The 19,313-nt window shown below is 34.0% G+C and overlaps 1 protein-coding gene across 8 annotated transcripts in view; it reads left to right on the top strand.

The window, feature by feature from the left end:
- The window catches only part of plce1 (phospholipase C, epsilon 1), a 310,281-nt gene that overhangs the window by 162,366 nt on the left and 128,602 nt on the right, over positions 1–19,313 (top strand). For 7 of the 8 annotated variants that reach the window (XM_039772108.1, XM_039772100.1, XM_039772116.1 and 4 more), the window contains exon 3: positions 5,476–5,761. In XM_039772108.1, the coding sequence (XP_039628042.1) occupies positions 5,476–5,761 (286 nt within the window). Of the gene's footprint in view, positions 1–5,475; positions 5,762–17,233; positions 17,335–19,313 lie in introns of those variants that run through there. The other variant, XM_039772142.1, reaches the window with a different exon arrangement.

Raw genomic sequence — 19,313 nt, 5'->3', positions numbered from 1 at the left:
TTAAACAGAGGTATAAACCACAAAAGGAAGTTGATCGAGTGACATAGAGTGTCGGAGAAACTCAAAAGCTCAAGTTCACAAAGTCGCACAGTGCCTGAAATAAAAAAGTGGTTGTCGCCTGATATGTCGTATGAAAGCTTATTAGGATACAGAGAAAAATAATAATCACACAGTGGGAAAAAAGCATGAAATCTCAAAATTTCCACTTTAATCACATAGTTTATTTTGTCATTAAAGTAGAACATCATAAAATTCATCTTAGAATTGTTTAATTTACTAGTTTCTCAAATCCCATCGTAACTAAAGTAGCATGTTAAATGCTTTGTTTTGTATTTGATCTTCTATGTACTCTATGTGTGTGAATCACTATGTGCTTCTGGGCTTTCTCTTCCTCCAACAGGACACAGAATCCATTACATTCGTAATATTACAGCTAAATGAATAATTAAAATACTGAGATGTACTGTATACTTTATCATTTTCATGATGATAGGAGTTAAAGCATGTCATTAAACATGGGAACACAGTGGCGCAGGGATTGTGCACAACCTTCGATTAAATAATTTATTGCAGCAGTACTGTCTCTTTCAAACGTACTAACCCCCTATTCCTGTTCTTACTTTTCTTTCTCCAAATACCCAATCACCACACAATCAGCTCTATAAGACGTTAAGCCATCTGTAAGCTTAGAACACCGATTCTTCAAAACTTTTAAGGAACATTGAAATATCTTTGTAGTACATATTTAATTATTCTATCCTTCCAGTGTCACGTGACACCGTGTCCTCACATGTTTAATTATTAACAATATAGATTATTAAATGAAGTTAAAGTTTTATCTGTATAATATAATAAACATATTTTGCTGTATTTCATCTTAAAAATGATATTGTCATCATATGTAAATATGCACTTTATAAAGTGGCTCAGGTTGTGCAATATTATAACTGTAGTGCAAGTTTACAGTGAGATTATTGTACTAATAAATACAAACAGTTCTACAAGGAGCACTTGATGGACTGATTGAGTGCGTTTATACTTCTTGGAATGAAACTGTTTCAGAACTGTGAGGTCTGTATAGGAAAGGTTTTGAAGCGTTTGCTGTGTGAGAGCAGTTCAAATAGGCAGCTTGGCTGAGGCAGCGGTGTGCTTAATGCTGTATACCGATAATCCTCTTTCCGATCAGCTGCTATCTATCTAATCTGTTGTGTTTCAGTCATACAGTAGCTCTTATTCACGCTCAGTTATATTTATATAAAACAAATATACATAGGCATGGTACACAAATGAAAATAATAATTACACTACTAATATTTACAATGTACAGTATTTTTATAATGTACATTGGTACTGAATTGGGATGATGAAGACTGGTTAATATTTGACATATTAGCTTTATTTTTAAAAATAAAAGAATTTATGAATGAGCTGCATGGTCTGCAGTTGGTTGCTTTTTCCCTTTCAAAGGTAATAACTTTTTGTTTCACTTGAGAAAGTTAGTTTCTTTGGCAATTTCTTTTTGAGGTTCTGTTGTCCTTTGGTTTTGACTCTTTTTTGTTTAAACTATGAGCTACTCTTATTGTTATTTTGATTGCTGATTTTTAGATATCTATGTGTAGACTCAGCTCAGTCCTGACATTCTTTTCTGTTTTGCTAATTTCATTTTCATCATTACTCATTACTAGTTCTACAATAAGTTCTAAACAGTCATGACTCTTTAATGGGAAAGAGTAGTGGAAGCTAGGTTAAGAAGTGAGGTGATGATTAGTGAGCAGCAGTATGGTTTCATGCCAAGAAAGAGCACCACAGATACAATGTTTGCTCTGAGGGCATTGTTGGAGAAGTATAGAGAACGCCATAAGGAGTTGCATTGCATCATTATGGGCCTGGATAAAGCATATGACAGGGTACCTCGAGAGGAGTTGTGGTTTTGTATGAGGAAGTCGGGAGTGGCAGAGAAGTATGTAACAGTTGTACAGGATATGTACGAGGGAAGTGTGACTATGGTGATGTCTGCGGTAGGAATGATGGATGCATTCAAGGTGGAGGTGGGATTACATCAGGGATCGGCTCTGAGCCCTTTCTTATTTGCAATGGTGATGGACAGGTTGACAGATGAGATTAGACAGGAGTCCCAATCATCTATGATGTTTGCTGATAACATTGTGATCTGTAGAGATAGTAGGGAGCAGGTTCAGGAGACCCTGGAGAGGTAGAGATGTCCTCTAGAGAGGAAAGGAATGAATGTCAGTAGGAACAAGACAGAATACATGTGTGTAAATGAGAGGGAGGTCAGTGGAATGGTGAGGATGTAAGGAGTAGAGTTGGCGAAGGTGGATGAGTTTAAATACTAGGGATCAACAGTATAGAGTAATGGGGATTGTGGAAGAGAGGGGAAAAAGAGAGTGCAGGCAGTGGGTGGAGAAGAGTATCAGTAGTGATTTGTGACAGACGGATATCAGCAGGAGTGAAAGGGAAGGTCTACAGGACGGTAGTGAGACCAACTATGTTATATGGGTTGGAAACGGTGGTACTGACCAGAAAGCAGGAGACAGAGCTGGAGGTGGCAGAGTTAAAGATGCTAAGATTTGCACTGAGTGTGAAGAAGATGGATTAGGATCAAGTATATTAGAGGGTCAGCTCAGGTTGGACAGTTGGGAGACAAAGTCAGAGAGGCTAGATTGCGTTGGTTCGGACATGTGCAGAGGCAAGAGAAAAAGAGGAAGGCCTAAGAGAAGGTTTATGGATGTGGTGAGAGAGGACATGCAGGTGATGGGTGTAAGAGAACAAGATGCAGAGGACAGAAAGATATGGAAGAAGATGATCCGCTGTGGCAACCCCTAAGGGGTGCAGCCGAAATAATAATAAGAAGAAGTCATGAATGTTAACCCTGTAAAGCATCTTGTGGTTATCCTTCCTGCTATTGGCTATTGCTATTGAATAATTTATTGATCGGTGGCACATTGGTGCAGTGGTAAATACTTCTGCCTCAGATGTGTAGTATCCTCAGCTAGAATCTTTGGCATTCCATGACCCTTAAGCTAGTTTGACAATATTATGTAACTGATTGATGAGTGTATGGAAGTATTAAAATGGGTAATCAGGTGACATGATATACATGATATGACAGTAAATTTTACTGCATGGAGTACAAGTCAAGAGAGGGTAGCCTCAAGCTGTATAACCCGATTTGTGAATCCAAATCTTGAATGAGGAATTTTTGTTACCATATTACAAGGAGGATGTAGATAAAAGAAATAAAAAACACAGAAGAGCTACTAGATTCATTCCAGTGGCCATGAGTCAAAGTTAACTTTTACCAACTTTAGCAAACAGATCAAAAGCAACATACTTTAATTGAATAGCTTAAAAGTATAATAGGAACATGTGGGGTAGATGAGGCTGTAACTTCAAAATAATTTATTCAAATAGAGCATTGGAGAGCTGGTTAAGGTGATTTGCATGTTCCAGGTTATGTTTGGGCAGAATATCCTTTTCTTATAAAAATATTTCTCATTTACTTATGTGCAATAGTTATGAAGGTTGCCAATCTTGCTAAAAAATGTCCATATCGCATTTTTCTTAGCAAAATGTTACAATGACCTGAACACTTTGGTTTTGCACAATATTCTATTTTGTGGTAAGTACAGTATAAGATATATTCTTAGATGCACCAGGAGCACGGATTACAGGTACATTAAGATCTAAATAATAATAAAAACAAATTCCCCTAATTCACACCATGGTATGATTTTGAGTAACCTTATTTATTCATTTGGGAATTTGCAATACTGAATTTTCAAAGTTTTCAGTATAACTGAGCCTCTTTCTTTCTTTCTGATGCTAACTCATCTTCACTGTCTTTCTCTAATAACTGCTTCCTAGCTGCCTATAGTTGCAGCTGATTGGATGTCAAGTTCAGTGATTGGCTTTGGCATTGTATTTAAGCCACACTACATTTATCTCAAGTGCCTTTCTTTTCTTGCTGACTGACACACTGTCTCAGTCTGACTTTCTGACAGTCCTTTATAAATTCTAGTTTTTGTTTTGTCTCTTACTTGATGGTACAGCAATGTTTTAGGCATCAGAATAGGAAAAAGGGGAATATCTGCCATACTAAGGATGTTTGGTTGTTAGCATGAAAAATCACAGGAGACTGTGTGATCTGTGGGAAACCTGGATTTCCCATACTGGCCCTCACCAAGGAAAACAATGACAGAAAGTCCATAGTGGCAGTTTTTGTCATATAGCACAGCATTTGTTGTTGAAATACATTTACATTTATTCTTTTAGCAGATAATTTCATCCAAATAAAATACCCCGCTCAGCTTTATTTCTGAAATAATAATGTAGCTTTTAGAATTTCTGTTTTCGTTTGCTTTTTTGCAGAATAGTTAGAATCTGTGTTGTTGAAACTAGGTAGATTTTCTTAATGTGTCCTAGAGTAAAACTGTGACTTTGATATCTTTTTGCATATGATTACTTAGGACTGTAGATAATAGAACATTTTTGGATTACAAATCTTAGACACATTTCAGCAGAGTGCCGTCTGAAGAAGTAAATAAATTGCTAAAACGTAGTGGCAAAAGTAAAAAAGAAATCAGAAGCTTCTTCCTCTTTTTTATGTAACAGCTTTCAGAGAAGTGTGTGCAAATTAAATATGACTCTCGCCTGAAAAGCACCTCTATTAGCTTAGTCATTTACATATAAGTACAGATCCATGAGAATTCTGTTTTAATTCATACGCTTGTATCTTTTGAGTCTCTATCACCTTATATACTGTATTCTATTTGTATATAATACCTGTAGTCTTGTACCTTTAGAATGAAGTACCATGATACAAACCCTTATGTCTGTGTATTTCAGTTCCTTTGGTGACATATGATGGGATCACTGTAGGTTCTTGATTTGGTTAATTATTTGCAGTCATAGTATTGAAAATGCTAGGCATAACTGAAGAACTACTAAAAATAGTATGGAGTAGTGCGTGTGTGCAACAATAAAACAAAATTAAAATATGTGCTCTTATAGATATAATACCCAAAACAAGTGTATTGGTTAGGTTACATATTGCTGGGATTAAATTATTACAATATTTTATGCACTCCTGATAGATACATTTGATGTGTATGTACCATATTATTTATATAAAGTAAGCTTTAGTGTGAATTAAAGTTAGACACAAATTGTATTTTTCTGTGTTTGCTGTCTGACAATGGTGCTGGGTCTGTACAAATTATTTCTTGTGCCTTTGATAGAAGATGGTCATTTTAGAATTTTTTTTAAAACCTGCTGTGAAGAAGCTTACATTTTTATCCTATCTGACAACAGAAACCATTACTAGTACTGCTGAGCTCTTCAGTGTTTTATATCACCATTCAATTTGTAAATCTCCTTTTACACTTTCCAGCAAATCCAATTTACTGCACTAATCAATTTAGCTTTTAACACATTGGGTTATGGCTTTGTTCACAGATCCACAATGCTTTGAGACTTAAAGAGGGAGAAAGGACCCTTAGCAACCTGCTGCATCCTTCCAGAAAATTCTTTGTCTCAGGGGCAGCTTATAGAAGAGGTGACAACATCTGCCATATAAAGTCACGTATCCATGATGCTTCATATAACTACCGTGTGACACTCCACAGAACATCTCTGTCTTGTTTTATGCATGGTGCACTGCTAGAGGCAACCACATCTCTTGGAGCAAGAAGTGGACTACTAAACATAATTGGAGGCTCAACTGGCAGACTAGTGCTCAAAGGTAAGTTATAAAAATAATTACAGTACAATTTATTAGTAAATATGATGATTATGTTGCAAATCTTTATCATTTTGCCTTAATTTCCATTGGGGGAAAACTAATTTTATTTGATTCATACATTGCATTTCCTAAAAATTTAATTCATAATTGTGGAAATCATACAAAAAATGTGATATTTGGTACATTATGTTTGAATCTATTTCTTGCTTGATTTTATATTGCCTCATTGGATATATTTAGTATCTTTCTTTCCCGTTTGGATGCTAGTTTTTTTATTTTCTTAATTTATATTTCCAAGCCACAATTTAATTAGTCCTTTTCGCAGAATGATGGCTGGCATCCGGTAAATCAGGATGCAGAAATAATATGCATTATCCTCTTGAGAGGACTGTATTGAGGAGTGGAATCAAACATAAATTCAGCGAGTAGAACTATTTACTTTATCTTTACATGTAAGTCCACATTTGCTGGTAGGCAAGAAATGTCTATCTATACAGAAAATGTTTATGTTCCAAGTAGTCAATGTTTTGATTTGATTTAATGTGCTAAAAGTATAATCTATCATTGATTTAGACCACAAATAAAAGAGTTGCTGTATAGCAGAGCTAAGAAAAAAGTGCATTTCACATTTTCTATCAAAATGCCAGATTTATTTTCTGTTTGCTAATATCAAACATACCATGGCTGGCATACTGAGCTAAATGATACTTTACTTACTTTTTTTAAATTTACTTTTAAAGTTTAGTTTTATTAAATCTAATGTGACTTTTAGTGAACAAAGTGTAAGCTTCCTTTAAAGTTTTCACTGCTACTAAATTTCTACTGCTCAACACAAAGCATATTGTTTGGCTGTTAATAATGTTTTGGTAAAAATAATAAAGATAGTAACACCATGCTGAGTGATTATATTAACTTGTTGAAGGTATTCTAGTTTATCAATTTCATGAAACCCTCAGATTTTAGCACAATGTTTCAGGAACGTTAAACCAATATAAATGGGTAAAAAGCAGAAACCAAACATGCCTTTTTTTTTTTTTTGCTGTGCACACTACACACTAACTTATTTACCTAAACACATTAGGTAGTCCATTGCTGCCAGTGAAAGGAAGTGTATTTCAGCACTAGGACTTAATCTGGGGTATTAGTGCTATTATATAATAAAATAAATAGGAGCAAGTATTTTTCATTCAGTCAGTGAAGGGATAGTTATGTCTGAAGAAAGGAAAATAGTAATATTATAGGATTAAATTATTCAGTAATAAATTGGGCTGGAGCTAAAAGTAAGCCATTGTTGCTTGTTGCTTTGTTATAGGCAGTTAAAAAAAATCAGAATTGTACAGTATTCTTCTAAATTGAGTGTTTACAAAGCATAAACTATGTACTAAGTTGTACCACAGTGAAGACAAACACAGTTTCTGGTGGTCTGAATCATAGAGTGAAGAGAAAAATATGTAATTTCATCCTGATTGTTTAACAGTTAATATTCACTTTTCTACACAGAATGCAGTTGAATATTAAAGACCAATAAGAAAGGGTACCTGTTTCAGTCTAACACTGGAAGTAAAGCTTGAGTAGAAATATTCATACATACATTTAGATATACTTTTACCCCTTAAGTAATTATTGAATTAGAAGGTCAATATTTTATTTGGTTGGAAAATTATATGAAACTTGGCACAGTGGCGCTGCTGCCTCGCAGTTAGGACAACCAGATTTGCTTCCCGGGTCCTCCCTGCGTGGAGTTTGCATGTTCTCCCCATGTCTGCGTGGGTTTCCTCTGGGTACTCTGGTTTCCTCCCACAGTCCAAAGACATGCAGGTTAGGTGGACTGGCAATTCTAAATTGACCCGAGTGTGTGTGTGTGCCTGTGCCCTGTGTTAGGCTGGTGCCCTGCCCAGGATTTGTTTCCTGCCTTGCGCCCTGTGTTGGCTGGGATTGGCTCCAGTAGACCCCGTGACCCTGTGGTTATGGATATAGCGAGTTGGATAATGGAGGGATGGATGATATGAAACTACACAGTATCTAAATTATATGAAACTAGTATCTAATCCTACTTCAGTAATTCTAGATTTCATAAAAAATCATAACATTTTGGGTACTGTTCTTTTCTGTATATCATAACTATTCATGTATTCCTTTATTAAAGGACAAGTTTAGTATTTTTATTAGTTATTTCCTCACAATCATTGAATATATTAATTTGCCACATAAAATTGCAAATTAATCGCATCAACAAAACTCCATCATAAACATAAACATAACTCGGTTACAATGGAAAAGTTCATTTTTACTCTGATCTGATGAAGCGAGAAAACTTTGGCCTGGCAGGGCAGTAGCAGGACTCCTCCAGGCAAAGGTGTCAAAATGAGACAGACACCTCCTGGAATGGACCACTAGTCAAAGACCACCTGATGGGGACAGATTGTCTGAAAAGCATACACTGAAAGGTGAAAGGGTATTTCGTGTACTCACCTTTAGAGTCTTAGGGTCCATTGATAAAAGGGGCAATTATATGTGTTCAAGCAACTTAAGGCACAGGCAGCAAAGCAATAGGCCTAGGCAAAGTAACAGAGACACAATGCTCATAAAAGAGGTGGTTAATCTAAATCAAAGCTATAGGACCAGGCTGTAAGTCTGTGTATAGTAGGACTGAGTGATACCAGGCAACATTGAATGTGGAACATTAAAGCAGGGTAGTTTTTTGGTGGATTGAAAAAAAATGTGGCAACAATAGGAGGTGATGGGTTGGTAATACTAGCAAAAGCAGGCAACAGGAGGGACAACTCAGTTGAAAAAGCAATTAATAATGGAGTAGATGGAGCATTAGCTACGGCAGTGCAGACAAGAGAAGGTTGACCAATAGAAGATATATTGAATATATATTTTAATGTAAAGCATTCAAATCTGTATTATTGGTTCAATCAACAGCTCTATACTACCATAACTGGTAGGCCCTATTTTCTTTTTACTACCAATAATGTAAATGATGTGCAATTAATTTCTGCTGACAATAATATTTTATTTTTCTGTGGCATAACTTAAGAGAAGCTTAACCTCTGTTTTACTAATATGTTTTTTCCTATTCTCAAGTTGGAATAGAAAACTTATTTTGTTAAGCTAATTTTTAGGAGCATTTCTTGATACTGTAAATATTAATTAAATCAACAAGAAAAACTTTCAGACCTTCTACTAGCGTAGGCCATTTTTACAGTATCATTAAGGAGACCGTATTGGTCATGTAATATTATGTGTAAAAATATGTGGTGTATAAAAATACTTATTGATAGCTTAATAATTTTATATATCTAATGATCTGCATCCATCGCTGATGGCAAGCCATCACAGCATCACATCATGGTGTGCATTTAACCTATCCAAGTCTGCCTATAAATGCATTGTACCTAGCTATTAAGGTAAATCTAAAAGAAAATCATGACAGACAGAGAAATGTAATTACAGGTGCTTTAAGAAGTTAAGTTACAAGTTTCTAAGCACACTGAAACTAGTAATTTCTTATTTATTTGATGTTTAAATCATATTGTATCTTTGGTGCAGTCAGGACACCGTGGCAGTGTTGAAAAAGCCTAAACCTGGCTGTGTGAGAAACTTTGACTAGGTTGGCCAGGAGCACTGCTCTTTACAGCAATTCAATAGACAGACTGTAAAACCTACATTTTACCCATTGATTTCTGCAGCTTCATATAACTGCTCAAAGGTGAGAACACTTAAGTGCCCTAGATGACAGCAAAAAAAGAATCGAGTCTTTACTACATAACTGTGCAGTAACAAGTCTATAAATAAATATATTAATTATTGCCCATTCCTTAAAGTGTAACTTAGGTGAGTGTGTGCTCAAACAGCCAAACCAGTAAAACCTGATAACTCTTTGAACAGTAAGAATACATCAGAAACAAATTGTATTTATTTGTGCATTAATTAAACCTGTGTTTATTTCATTCAGTAACTGAACCTTACCAACCCCTTACTGCTTAACAGCTTTTCCACTGATCTACTATGCTTTCATTGTGTATTTCATTTTGATATTTTTTTGTGTTTTGGTACACTGTCAGTCATGTCTTATGATATATTTGATACTGTATTGTACTTTTATTATGTTTTTTTCAGATAGTGTTTTTGTATGCTTTGTAAGCTGTTTAGCTTTCATGTCTGCCCTGCTCTTGTCTATAATGTGAGGCCTGCCTCTGATCCATTCAATTTTACTATATTGCTTAGGAAACTCATACTGTATATTGAGAGTCACATTGTGGGAAATAACTCTCCCATAACAAATAAAAAATTTAATTCTGTAATACTTTACAGTTTTACATTAGATAATTTTGACTATTGCTCTTGTGAAAGCCATTTGTGTTTTACGTTGTTCTTAGATTTAGATTAGATTAGATTACATTAGATTAACTTTATTAATCCTAGCAGGAAATTCACACGCATACAGCAGCAGAAACATAAAAAAAACAAGGATCAGACTTTCAGGGCAAATAATACAGCCAGTCAATCAATCAACATGTAAAGATAGATAGATAGATAGAATAGGGATTTAAAAATGTTGGCAGTCTTTGTGGCAGTTACTTATTAGAAGTGTTTTAGACAGAGTGATAGTTACCTGCATAATCCTGACCTGGCTTTGGCTTTGTAAACAGTAAAGTGTATTAGTTTTTTATTAATTTAATTTCCCTCAATTTTACTTATCCAAGTACAGCCATAAATGGTGCCTTGCAAAGGCATTACTGCTTTATGTGTTATTAACCTACTACAGTATTTGAATTTGTAGAGCAGACTTTCTGTGCAGCAGAATGTACAGTAGCTGTGAAATGTAATATTGGGTGGTACCTTAATCAAAATTGTTATATAAAACAAGGCTTAAATGATTAATTGATTGATTTTCTGTTGGCTCACATTGCGCATCTATAGTTTCATGCAGTTTATGGACATTAGTGCAGGGATCCACTTCCTGAAAATTGTCGTTTGTGTTGATTAAATTCAGCTCAATTTATTTTAATCATAACTAATTCCATGTTGTCTACACTTTCCATAATTAAACTGACTTCCAATTCCGGACTGGTTCCTATCTTTCACCCAGATTTGCTAGGGTACATACACTCTTCCCTTCTACACTAAAACATAAGGTTTAGAAAGTTTAGAAAATGGGTATCTGGAGTAGTAGTTAATAGGTGTGAAGGCCAAGGTGAAAGTGCCATGTCTTTCTAAGCTTCCATCTCTCTCTCTCTTTCTCTTTCTTATTTTTATGTAGTATCTGCCTGACATGTACCCAGGTACATGATATGATATGCCTGTCATAAGGAAGTTGCTACACATTTGGTTTCTTAAAGTAGCAATACATGAGAACATTTTTTTTCTTTTGTTTGCAAGATTTCTATAGACTCATTACCTCCCAGAATTACAGTACTGTATTAATATTCAGTCGCATTCTCATATTCTCTCTCTCTCTCTCTCTTTATATATATATATATATATATATATATACGTATATATATATATATATATATATATATATATATACTGTATATATATATACACACACATACACTACCCCCTTGTTTACTTGCTTTTTTGCAAGCCCATGTCTGTATGACATCACAAGGGTATTTGTAAGTTCAACAGAGAGAAAACAGCTACTAACTCACAGCAGAAAACTGTCTACTGTATAAAAAATTATTTCCTCAAAAAAATCTGGAAAAAAAAAGCTTGGATCAAGACTAAAGATTGGCCTGAAATACAAACATAATAGCTGTCAGTTGTAGTAATGTGTACATTCAGCAAATGTCTACTAATGCACATGCTAACTTCTTATTCTTTCTATGTTGCACTGAAAGAACTTCGGCAATGCATGTAAGTTTCGTATGGCTTCATTTGTTATTATGGGTGAATGTGATTCTCAGTTTTTTTAGAGTTCAGGTCTAAAAGTCAGATACGGGTGATTTCAGTTCTTAGTGAGTTTGGACTTTCATTCAGCTCTTAGGGTATTATGCTGTCTTGTTCAGCTTCAGATTTACTTTTGACTTTAAGCAGAATATCTCTAACTATTTTAAGGTTACCGGCATATGACCCGTGACCTTTAGATCTCTTTTATCAATGACAGATTTCTGGGTTTCTTTTATTGTTGTTCAATTTGGCTGTTTGTTTCAGCATTGCTGCATAGTGGTGCAACACCCCTCACCTTACTTGTGGCCCAAGGTCTCCTTTCTCCCTTTAATGACAGGAGGTGGCAGTAGGTGGAGGGGGTGAGAAGTTCTCAGACAGTCTTGATTTTGACATGGATCACCTCAAAGAGGTAGCTGTTACCTTGGATAATTTGAGCACTGGGACACTTTGACTTGTGAGAAGAGGAGAGCAAAGCTGGGTGAGCTGTACAGAGGTAGAGTCTCACAGCAGGTGATCCTTGAGATGGAGCAATGGAAATGAAGTAGCCAGTGGGCTTTTTCACAAACTACTTGAAAAGTGTAAATATCCATGTTTTTGACCTGAATGTAAACTTTTGTTTTTTTTTCTTTATTTTTTTTGTAATTAACGAAGATAAGCAGCAATCCTATAACTGTTTAAAAGGTTTAAATAAGAAATGGAATAAATCCAAGTTTAAATTATTTATATAAGGAAAAGTAGTAAGGATTAATTTATTTGCAGGCATCTGTCCAGTGTTGCTTACCCCCAACCTCTTTTTGGAAAAACAGATTATGGTCATCCAGGTCATCCTTGTAAAACTGAATCTGTGTCTTCTTGTTCATTGGGGATGGTGGGAAGGCGCAACATGTTACTTTAAAATGTTTTATTCCAGTACTTCTAACTGTAGTGGTGTAAGTGTTTAATACAGTATATTCTCTGACCTTGACAACAGCTGTCACTTGCTTATGAGTCTTATATTAAAGGAGGTCTTGTCAGTTTCCTGCTATGCTATCTAAAATGGTCAGTTCCTGTGTAGAAGTTATCCAAAGTATTTAATATGCGTAAATGGGAATGGTATGTCTGGAAACAAGATGTTAAGCCTGTGTAAGATATTAGCCCTCTCCAATCAGTTTGAAAACAATGTACACTCCTATAATACATCTTGTTAAGTTTCTTGTCTTATCCAATTAGTTCCAAGTAGGCTTTCAAATAACTTTGATTTGTGTGATACGTTACTAAGAATACTTAAGTAGTGCTAATTATTTTTTTATCAATGAAAGGCACTACCAAAATTAGTGACATGACTGTGAATATGCAACAAATGTTCCATAAACAAGCAGTGATAATTAGATAAAAGACACGTTATTCCTCACTTTACTAAGACATTATTCCTATCTGTTCTTCCCTTTTCTCAAAGGTATTGCCCAAGAAACTGACCATTTGTACCACATTCTGAGATTCCCATTCTTGTACTTAATAGGTCTGTCCATTTTAGCTCACCCATTACTTCTCTTTAGGAAAAATCATTCTTTGTCTAGTGCACACTGTTTTGATTACTTCCAAAGATGATAAAAAGATGATAAAAAAACTCCTAAAACTTAATTAAATAAGTGTATTAAATGATTAAATTAAACTATCAACTCCCTGTGACCCTATTCTGGACTAAACAGGTTAGACAATTACATGACATGACATAAATTGAACAAATAAAATGAAATTGAATCAAATAAAATCAGCAAACTGTCTTTAACAAACCTAAAGCTAAAAATAAAACAGAAAAAAACAAAAATGTAACTGTAAACTAGCAGCAAAAGGTACCTAAGCCAAAAATACTAGTCCAAAATTCTCAATTCTTAAAACCATTAATTCTATGCAAACAAAGATTTAAAATAAAAAAAAATGTATATTGTAACCAGGCAAAAACACAAAACAAAAGGAGAAGGGAAAATCTGCAAAAATAAACAAAAGTTAAAGCAAGGGCAACACAATCCTAATGTACAGCACCATACTCAATTTCTTGGTCTGGTTACCTAGAGCTAACAATCCCTTTCACTGATCTGACAGATTCTCCTAATTTTATCACCCCTACTTATAACTAGAAAGTGGCACCATTGTGCTAGTGATAAATCAATAGAATGACCTTACATTCAGTATACCAACATTAATCCATCCATCTTCCTATACCACTTAGGATCGCAGGGCAGCTCAAACCTATCCCAGTAATCATCAAGTGCAAGGCAGGAACAGTTCCAAGAAAGAGCGCCAGCCCATTGCAGGGCAAACACATACACACACCTTAGGGCCAGTTTAGCAATACCAATTCACCTAACCTGACGGCCTTTGGACTATGGGAAGAAGCCAGAGCACCTAGAGGAAACGTATATGAACAACCAGGACATGATCCCTGGTCATCCTATTGCAATGCAGCAGCAAATCTCAGTATAAAGATTGTTCTGTTTTTCACTCTCCAAACATGCTAGGTTTCTCTTTTAGGTATAGTTTACATTCTGGTAAAAATGATGTGGCATCATATGAATAAGAAAATACATAATGCAAATTTTTTTCTTGTTCTGAATTGTGTTGTTTCCTTATTATTTTTAAGGCAAAGTTAGACTGTGCTGTGAAATTTGGCATCATAAAATGTCAGGTTAAGTAGCAACCTGACTGCTTTCATTTTCTGAAACAGTCTGAAATATTACTTAGTACTGGCTAGTTTAAGTCAACAGTAGGTTTGTCTAATAAGGGATTCATACAGGATACTACATTTAAAGCTGCCTATGATTAAATTTTGCTTAGGTTTTAATTAAGTTTTCACTCCTGTATTTTTATTGTTGCATTAAACAAATGAAAAATGATTGCTGATTTTTTTTTTTAGCCAGGTTTATTTTAATCTCAGCCTGTGCAATGGTGCTTTCAGAAGTCCATGGCACTATATGAAATAATGTTTATCTCCCTTCAAAACTAGAAGCAGATAAGCTGTCATTAAACTTATTAATTCTTAGTATGTGCTTGGAGGGATTGTTATAGTGTTACTTCTCCTGATTCTTGCCAATCTCTTTACCTTGCTCATTCAACATAGGTATACTGAGATTTAACTGATTTTTGCAATTCTCAAGTTCCTCTTAAAGCTTGTGAACAACGAATATGGTGTGCATGTTGTATTTGAAACTGGTCTGCAGATGATTCAGTGTAGCAGGTACAAAATAGATCAGTTGCTCCCATTGATTAACCAGTTTTCTAAGCGAATATGAAAGTTATACATTAAAACATCATTTTGGCAAATACATTTGTTCTATAGATGTCATAATTGCCTTCATTTTGTATTATGGATAATGTAAAATTACATTTACTGCTCAAAACAATGAAGATGTATTTGTAATGTAAAGGCAAGGTGTAATTAATTACATTATATTAACAGTCCAATTTAAAGTAGGAGAGCTCACTATAATTGATAATTCATATTAATTACAATTAGGAAATTAATCATCTCGGTTGTTAAGAAAGAAGATGGTTGTCTTCATTCATCCGAACAAATTGTTTCAATGCAATTTGCATGGCAATTGGTACAATGTTGGGTCTGTTCTACCAGCAGACAAGATCAAATCTGAGAGTCACCCCAAACATCTGAATGTTCTTTAAGTACTATGTCCTGTGATATGTTTATTATTTCCTATCAAAAAAAGACACTTAAAGTTGACTTTCAGGTTCCCAGCTTGTCAAATTACACTCAACAGTAAGCGCATCATCAATAGAAGAACACCCTTGACATGCATTTTAAACATGGAGAAACCTAATAGTCAGTTAATTATTTTATTTGAAAATTAGTTCCAGCACAATTTTCATGTAAAGTAGGGATATCTGCTCTTTGCCAGATCCACGTTATTTGACTGTTCTTCATGGATCCCAAATATGAGCTTTTCTGTACCATATACACTATCGATGTTATAGGATGATTGAATTACTGCTTGTCAGCAGAAGTTCAAAGATTTTGTACATTACACTAGGAAGAATGAAAACTTTAAATGGTGTTGGATGAATTAATTAAAGAAAATTTAATAACCATTTAAATACTATGTACTGTATAGAAATATTACACTTTTGATTATGTGTAAGACAAAACCTGTTTTAAAGCTAAAAAAAGCATCTTTTTGCTCTCCCTGTTTTGACTCGTATGCTTTATTAGTCTGTACCATTTTAATCCTGTTTAAAACATTGGTTCTTAATTTGCTTCTACTTTATTTTTTATTTTATTTTATTCTTTATTTTTGAGTTGCCTTTCGAGCCTTCTGTCCAGTTTTACATTTCCCTTCTTTGAAGGTGACTGTCGGTGTGCCTCCTATGCCTTCACACCTCCTTATGTTTCTTACCCTCATGTTCACACTTCCTCATTCAATCACATCACCAAAGCCATACTGAGGCACAGGACATTCACACAGACTTTAGTGTCATTATGTAGTAGATTTAGCATTACAGTATATATATTTGGATACAGATTTAAAAGCTTAACTCTTTTTAATCATGTTCTTTAATAGTTTTTATTTCAGTTTTTTCTGTGATATCTTCTCTCTTAATTATATCTTGGTAATGACAATTAATGATGAGTAGAGTAGAAACGGGGCCCTATATAACGTGACAAGTCTAAAATGTTTTTAGTTAATAAAATTACTTACATTGTTAAGATTATTGTATATTTGGCCGACACAGTTACCCAGTATAACTTGCATTATCATCAGGGTACCTACACTTGTTTACATGTATTTTATGCAGCTGGTGCACAAATAGGCAGAAATTACAGGTCATACAGAGAGTCAGAGGCAGGGATTAAAGCTAATTACCTTATAAAGTCTAGCACCTACACCACACTGTATGGCTTGCAATTTACAAGTCATGTTTTAATCAATTTAATTTTGATTTTATTTAAACCTTATATTTAAATCAGTCTTTTTTTAAAACATTAATATGAAAAATACAGCTGAAAAAACAATCATCAATCCATTTGCCTGTTTGTATATTTCTTAACATGCACTGTACAGTTAAGTACCATGGGGTGTTAGAACCTTTAATCACAGCATTCTGTGCAAGACGTGAATCAAAATTAAATGGAATGCCAGGAATCCTTGACACATTTACATTTATCCACACTTATTAAATTTTGAGACACAAATTATCTTCACATATGTAAGATTATATGAGAAGAATTGAATGTCGTATGTAGAACTGGATATAAAATATATTGCAAAGCACATCAATTTAGGTAAAGGGCTTGGTATACAGTATGTCTCTAAAAAATACTTAAGAGTTGATAACTGTGGTTTGTTTCAGTAGACGTGTTAGGTATTTACTTCTAATATGCTGAATTTTATTGGCTTTTGAATCGTCCTTACCCAGTATCTGGATGCTTGCTGTGGCCCTCTGGTGTTGCAAATGTTAGTTTTTATGTATAGGTAACATGACCTCACTGAACTAAAGTGGAATGGGTGGCCTCCATGTCTCTCATTCAGCACGTCAGGTTTCACTGCACGCTGCAGCAGCTGCCAACTGACAGTTATATGCGAGCAGGGGACGCTCTCTCTGTACTTTTCCTGAAGCAACCATACCTGTTCTTTTCTCTTTCCAATGAAGTCGCTCAGCATAACTGGTCTACTTTTTAAAAAGTAAGTTTTGGACATAGTTGACTGTATATTCTTTCAAAAAATTCAGGTCTATTTTCAAGCTATCAATAGCTTCACATACTGTACATCAAAGTTGTCAGTGTGACATAAATCTGCTGTTTACTGAATAATTTATAGGTATGAGACACTAATGGTTTTGATGTTTGATGTTTAGTTTTTTTTTTTTCTTAACAGAGTTACAAAACTTTTTCTTTACTTAAATGCTGTACATCACATTAATGAATAGTGTTTATCATTTTTTTCATTAATCACCATTTTTGCTACATGACTGTTGTGTAAAAGAAATTAGCATGATTTGTCCTAATACTGAAACCTACTTCAGAATTTGAATTTGTGACAATATTGGATCAAACGTAATAGACTAAAGATTATACTTTTATTGAAGTTTAGATGAAAAAAATTATATTGGTGTAATACAATGATTTTTATTAATAGTCATTTTAGAGCAATGCTTTAACATGGTCATAGTTGTACAGTTGTAATGTATTTAATGGGGTGCTTATTAGTAATTATTAGGTGCTATACACAAATATACAGTGTGTGCAGTGTTTAACAATGTTCTTCCACTGTACTATTTTATTAATTCTATAAAGTTATTTGAAAATTAAAATAAAATCTTTTCATTAAATGTTACTTTTAAATAATCATGTTTAGTTTCTTTATATTTATCTTATCTTCCATGGGTGTATATCTTATAATTACTAGAATTCTCTAATTTTCAGTTTCAGCAGAAATGCATTTCTTAATTATAGATATCAATATAACAAATCAAACTAAAATAAAAATCAGACAAAAATGCAAGTGCCACAATTACAGAAAAATATTGATAGCAATTTAGGTGCTAATAGTTTTAAAGTGATTAGATCCTATGCCTGGTGGTTGTCTGTGTAATGTGTGTGATCTATGTTTTGGGAAATCTTTAAGCAGTGTTGAATTATACCTGCAACTTTTGCTTGTTTTTTGTTCCTGAGTAAGGTTTCACATTAGATTACCATATTCTTGAATGCTTGTCCATATGTCAAGTAGCCACTTCTGGCCTGTACAAAGAATACAACAGTAACGATTACTCCGCTTAGATAGACCACTGAACATTTATTTATGCTTTCATTGTGAATTGAAATATATTGAGGCATGTAGGTTTTAAATTAAAAACACTGGATGAGACATTATTCATGATACCTACAAAGTTTAGTGAAACGAGAATTGATAATATAATTTTGATTAATTTTGGATATAATGCAGACTTAGTTCTCATTTATATTGCTCATGTCTAAATTTGAGAGAAAAGGGTGCTTAAGTTATGAAAAGAAAAGGTACATTTTAATGCACATTTTTTATGATGGTGCAGCCCCTCTAAGTGGTCAGTTAAATCTTCCTTAGTCTCTATTGCGGACCATAGGTATACTGTGAATAAAATATTTAAGGCTTCCAGAGCAGTTCAGAAGGTAGCAAATTTTCTATAAATTTCTCACACCATTTCGGAGACCATATGTTATTATAAGAAATTGTACATAAATATAAACTAAATAATGCATTTATTTATAATTGCTATTCATGCATAGTGCACAAAGCACAATAAAAGTTGCCATTAAGTTTGATACAACAAGTCCATATACTGAAAATATTTCTTTATAAAAATTCCTGCATCTCATGATTTAGTTAGAAATTATATTGAAACTTCAAATGTTGCTAATATTTTCTACTAATAGTTTAATTAAAGTTTGAAAATTATATTACTGTATGAGAATGTAAGAAAAGTGTTTTTCACATGACATTTATTTACTAAAAAGATCATTTATGTTTTCTAATCAATGTACATTAATTTCTTTCCAGATTTGTGGAGTACTTCTTTAAATGCTTTACATTTTTAACTCTTTAACTGTTGCTGCAAATAACATTTTTAATCTTTACAAATATGCATAATAGTACTCATTAAATATAATTTTATAAGTGCAGTTTTT

This window comes from Polypterus senegalus, chromosome 1 (assembly GCF_016835505.1).
Source record: "Polypterus senegalus isolate Bchr_013 chromosome 1, ASM1683550v1, whole genome shotgun sequence".
Classification (NCBI taxonomy): Eukaryota; Metazoa; Chordata; class Cladistia; order Polypteriformes; family Polypteridae; genus Polypterus; species Polypterus senegalus.
Note: the sequence above shows the minus strand (reverse complement) of the source record. Positions and strands in the feature narration are given on the sequence as shown.